The sequence below is a fragment of the Ascaphus truei genome, chromosome 18 (assembly GCF_040206685.1).
Source record: "Ascaphus truei isolate aAscTru1 chromosome 18, aAscTru1.hap1, whole genome shotgun sequence".
NCBI classification, from domain to species: Eukaryota; Metazoa; Chordata; class Amphibia; order Anura; family Ascaphidae; genus Ascaphus; species Ascaphus truei.
In genome coordinates, this window is record NC_134500.1 from 40,497,577 (window position 1) to 40,502,777 (window position 5,201).

At 46.7% G+C, this 5,201-nt stretch overlaps 1 protein-coding gene across 1 annotated transcript; it reads right to left on the reverse strand.

The window, feature by feature from the left end:
- Positions 1 to 3,525: 3,525 nt before the first annotated feature.
- On the reverse strand, positions 3,526 to 4,305 carry LOC142469284 (histone H2B 1.1-like). The gene has a single exon (XM_075576216.1). It carries the CDS (start codon positions 4,294 to 4,296, stop codon positions 3,916 to 3,918), a length of 381 nt encoding a protein of 126 aa, XP_075432331.1. The 5' UTR covers positions 4,297 to 4,305; the 3' UTR covers positions 3,526 to 3,915.
- Between the last annotated feature and the right edge of the window lie 896 nt (positions 4,306 to 5,201).

A 5,201-nucleotide genomic window follows, 5' to 3' on the forward strand; every position in this document is an offset into this window, starting at 1 on the left:
CACCCTCTCTCCCAAACCACCCCCCACCCTCTCCATCCCTCTCCCCCACCCTCCCCCCACCCTCTCCATCCCTCTCCCCCACCCTCTTCAACCCTCTCCCACACCCTCCCCCCACCCTCTCCATCCCTCTCCCCACCCTCTCCCCCACCCTCTTCCTCCCATCCACCTTTTCTCTAATCTCTCCCAAACCTCCCCCTACCCTCTTTCCCATACCTCCCCCCACCCTCTCCATCCCACTCCCCACCCTCTTCCTCTCCCCCATTCTCTTCCTCCCTCCCACCCTACACTCTCCCTCCCCCCACACTGTCTCTCTCTCCCTCTCCCTACCCTCCCCCCACCCTCTCCCCACCCTCTCCCCAACCTCCATCCCCCCCACCCACACAGGAAAAGCATAGAGCTTCCCCACTTTAAAGTGGAAATTTGAAAGTTATACAGACCTGAACTGTGCATGAGTGACATCATCAGCCGGCAACCCAAAAATTAGATGTCTTGTTGTAATTTGAGACTTCTTGCACCGGACTGCGCGCTGCATCTGTGGTGGTCTAGAGTCTTGTCTAGTTAGTCCATTCAATTATCCATCTCAACATTAGGTGGTGGTGGTTATGGTCAGTGCTCGACATTCCCGGTCGCCCACTCGCCAGGTGCGAAAGGAAATTGACCGGTGGCCAGTTACTTTTCCCTTACTCTGAAAAAAAAATCCCCCTAGCTGATTGGCCAATAGGGCGTGACGCGGAATGGAGCCCTTCCTTCTCTGCAGGGGTAAGTAATGGGAGTGCTGCTGCTCGTTGTCTCCTGCCCCTCGCCGTCTCCTGCCCCGGGTCCCCGTGGCTGACTGCCCACCCGTGGCTGCAAGAGGTAGCGTGGGTGTTCCCCCCTTCTCTCCCTGGTCCCCGCTTCACCCAATCCCCGCGGCTGCACACACACACCAAGGACTAATTGTAGTATAATGTAATACAATAAATAAACTTATGTCAAAAACGAATGTTATTCTTACCAGGAATTTATTAAATTAATTTTATTTATATATTTTATTTTAAAGCGGGTTTGGGGGTGGGACAAAGTGGCGAGTAGATTTTTTGGGTTATTTGTCAAGCCCTGGTCATGGTGATGATGTGATAATTCAAGTCCACTCCCTCCTCACAACACTAGATACATGACCACCACTGCTTCCCCTCTTGCTCCTCCGTTTGCTTTCACACAACCGTGCAGCCTCCTAACTAAATTTGTGTGCACGGGGGATCATGGGAAGTGTAGTTCCGAAGTGAAGCCGGGTGTCAGGGACATGCGCATGTAGCATAGCCTCCGGTCGCTACTACATTCCGTGGGCCCTAACAGTATAATTCCTGCTCGGGAGAGGCACCGGAGGGGTTAGATTTTCTAATGAGGGCCTAGTGTGCTATTGCAGTCCTGGATATATTTACTGTATCCAGGGGCGGGCCTAGCAACAGCCTGATGGTGTCAGCCTGGGGGAGGATACTGGTTGGGTCATATGAAAATGTATGATGCCTATCAGTATCAGACCTGCCCTGTTATGGGGCAGGGTTACAAGCCCATTCCCCAGGATATATACTGCCAATCTGTGTTTCTCTTTCGTCCCCTGTGGAGTGATAACAACTACTCTGTATACCACTAGGGGATACAGAAGGAGCACCAGAAGGAAACCTAGATGAGCCTCAAGCCTTAATGTAACCTTCCAGGGAATGAGGACTGCTGTAAATTCTGGGAATATGCAATATACATCCATTGAACCACCGAAAAGTGTGATTCACTGCCTTGTGATGAGAGGTGTGTCAGCATGGGCCATCCTGCAGACACAGGATCCTCGCTGACTTGAGGCGCTGCCAACAGAGAATAAGCACCCTGAAAGCCTGTCCTGATTCTCCCCACACCATCGCGGAGCAACTCAGAGCCCTCCTGTTGCTTCACAGGTATACACAGCACTAGGAAACATACAGGTAGCGACCCCATCTCACAGAGGGTAGGGGTAAAGGTGCTACACATAGTAATGTATTGCAATGGTGTCCTTACTGCGCATGCGCTTTAAAAAGAGGGTTGGTCACCATAGTGATGATTGGCAAAGTTCTCGGCAGCCATGATTGATTTGGGCAGAGGCCATTGATTGTAATGGTAACTAAGGGCACAGGTCTAAGAACGAGGAAACCAAACTATGCAAGACAACGTGACTGGAATAAAATGTCATCATTGAATGAAATCAACAGAGCTTGGATTTAGACATACAGTAGAGAAAGGAATTGAATACATGTCAACATTTGACAATAAGTCATGTTGTTGGGATTGTGAAGGAAGAACCCAAGTGTTTCTTATTAATGTAAGTTATACATTTGTGTTTGCTGCCTTTATTTTGATCGTGCTGCTGCCCTTTCCCCTCTATAGATTATATGGGGAAATGTGGCATCTTTGGCAGTTTCAGCCCCCACCCTAGTATATGTAGTTATGTGTTTTGCTCTGTGTTCATTTTGCTGCTTGCAGATGTCACTAAATAATGTTTCTGTATTATTTTACGGGCTATTTGGTGTTCCACCCTAAATGTAAGAATAATGATGCAGCAGTGCCACAGTCCTATTGATTTGGACTTAACTCACCAATTATATTTAAGGGACGCCACAAAACATATCACAGAAATATCTCTGGAGTTGAAACCTGTGATTCAGATCATGTGTTAAATCCAAGTCTCCAGAATACATGTTATTTCCAAAGCAACACTGCCACCGTGTGGTCTCTGTTTGAATGGCAGATATGAAATGTTTTGGTGCCTTTCGCTTCATTTTGTGAATTGTTTTGCTTCCGAGACCACCAAACCGATGTGTTTTACACATGACATCATGTGTGGTTATATTTATGGCCATACGATAAAAACCGAATGTGATAAATATTTGCGATTTACAGTTCTGACAAATTATCACAAAACCACTTAAAACTGCTACTGAAATCTGATGGAACAAATGTTGCTTGGTCTTGTTTTTATACTAAAAGTTGCAATCCCTGATAACAGATTGAACATTGTAACAATTAATTAAATGTAACACCTCCCAACCTATTACCAGCTTTAACTGATTTCTAAATGAATGTTAAAAATATTTAATCCAACACAAGAATATGAGAAATATCACTTGCTGCTCTCAGTAAAACCTTTTTTTTTTTGTTTTGTTTTTTTAAATAAAGTAAACTGAATAAACATGTTCGACAAACGATTAAAAAGCCCACTTTATATATGCCAATAAGTATGCTCGTATCTAACGCTTGCAGCAAACACGGATTGCATTGTCTGTATGCTAACTAACCACAAACTGCACTAAAACATGCCCCATATCAGATGTATTATATACCAAGCAGTGTTAAGGGCATCCTTTAATGCACCATCTGTCTGAGACATGTACATATAATCTGTATTTTAGTGAAGCTCGAAAAATAAATAAGGAAAAATAATCGCATTGTATTAATACCAAATTCCGCTTCGTGAGCACGAATTCAATTCCTACTGCAGCGTCACCCTGTGGTATGCGGCAGAACTGCAGATTAACTGAATGGGAGTCTCTGCGATTTGTACTTTGTCTGCGGGTCTTCCGCTGGTTAATTGTAACATACAAGTATAGCACACACAGGGCTGGGTAGGAAGCGCTAAAATGCGAAACAGCCATCACATGCTTTGCACACCTTTACAGAAAGTATCACCATGCTATATACTGCAAATCTTTCAGTACAGCTCAGAATGAGAGCTACAAAACAAAAAAATTAAGCGTGCATTAAGTGCAATGTACATTAGAACACAATTTGCATGTGATACTGGTCTTTTATCCCGAACAGATTAAATATGAGAATTATAACTTTTATATTGGTAAGGTGGGTGGCTCTTAGAAGAGCCTTTGTGTTTGTAGGTGGGTGATCAGATCAGGGTTACTTGGCGCTGGTGTACTTGGTGACAGCCTTGGTGCCCTCGGACACGGCGTGTTTGGCCAGCTCTCCCGGGAGCAGCAGGCGCACAGCGGTCTGGATCTCCCGGGAAGTGATGGTGGAGCGCTTGTTGTAATGAGCCAGGCGGGACGATTCCCCTGCGATGCGCTCGAAGATGTCGTTCACAAAGGAGTTCATGATGCCCATGGCCTTGGAGGAGATGCCGGTGTCAGGGTGAACCTGTTTCAGCACTTTGTACACATAGATCGCGTAACTTTCCTTCCTGCTCTTCCTACGCTTCTTCCCATCCTTCTTCTGGGTCTTAGTCACGGCTTTCTTAGAGCCTTTCTTGGCCGCTGGCGCAGACTTGGCTGTTTCAGGCATATTGCGCGATGCTCCCTCTCCAAACTGCAGAGAAACTATGTCCAACTCCGTTCCTGTTCTGTTCTGACTGACAGATTAAATCTGTCAGGGGTGAAATTGGATACCGAGGCTTGAGCCTCATTACTCCAAGTTCTCTTGTTGAGAGTATTGTCGCACACTTTAGATAGCTTCTTGAGCTGTGTTACTTGCCACAGTTGAGTTGGCTTCACAGGGTCAGCGCTGTGATGGGTCCTGGGTAGCGGTCAAATGGGTTTGCAGAGATCGCAGCAAGCTTCTTGATCAGCGGATTTGAGTTCTGGTCCAGTTCCTTGTAGAATTTCTCGTTGAGCTTCTTTAGATGTTCATCCAACATCTCGATGCCCCGCTCCCTATGAAGGTCCGCTATTCTTGTAAGAAGTGGTGCGTTGGACGCAATCCGCAGCGCCTTGTTCTGCAGTTTTTGATGAGATGATCTGAGCCGTTGGTGGCAGCCACTCCACACCGGGGAGGCGTATGTCATTGTGGGTCTAATGATCGCCTTGATCACGTTGACTTTGCTCCGGATGGGCATGGTCCGCATGGTCCTTGTCTTCAGCAGAGGGTACAGTGCTGCCAGCTTGGCTGTTGCCTTCTGTTGAGTCTTCTATATGTGGTTTCCCCAGCTTAACTTGCTATCTAGGATTACCCCTAGGTAAGAGCTGTTTGGCTCCCATTTGACAGCCTCTCCGTTGAGGCTGATTGGCGGGTGTGCCTTGATCTTCTTTTTGATAAACAGTGTAGCTGTGTCCTACTTGCCAGTCGCTGTAGCATGATGATAGCATGTCTAGTGCTCTCTGGATGTTCTTAGCTACTTCTTTCTCGCTGAAGGACTGGGAGATGACTGCCACATCATCTGCGTAGAGTGCCAGTTGAGTCTTGTGGAGGTC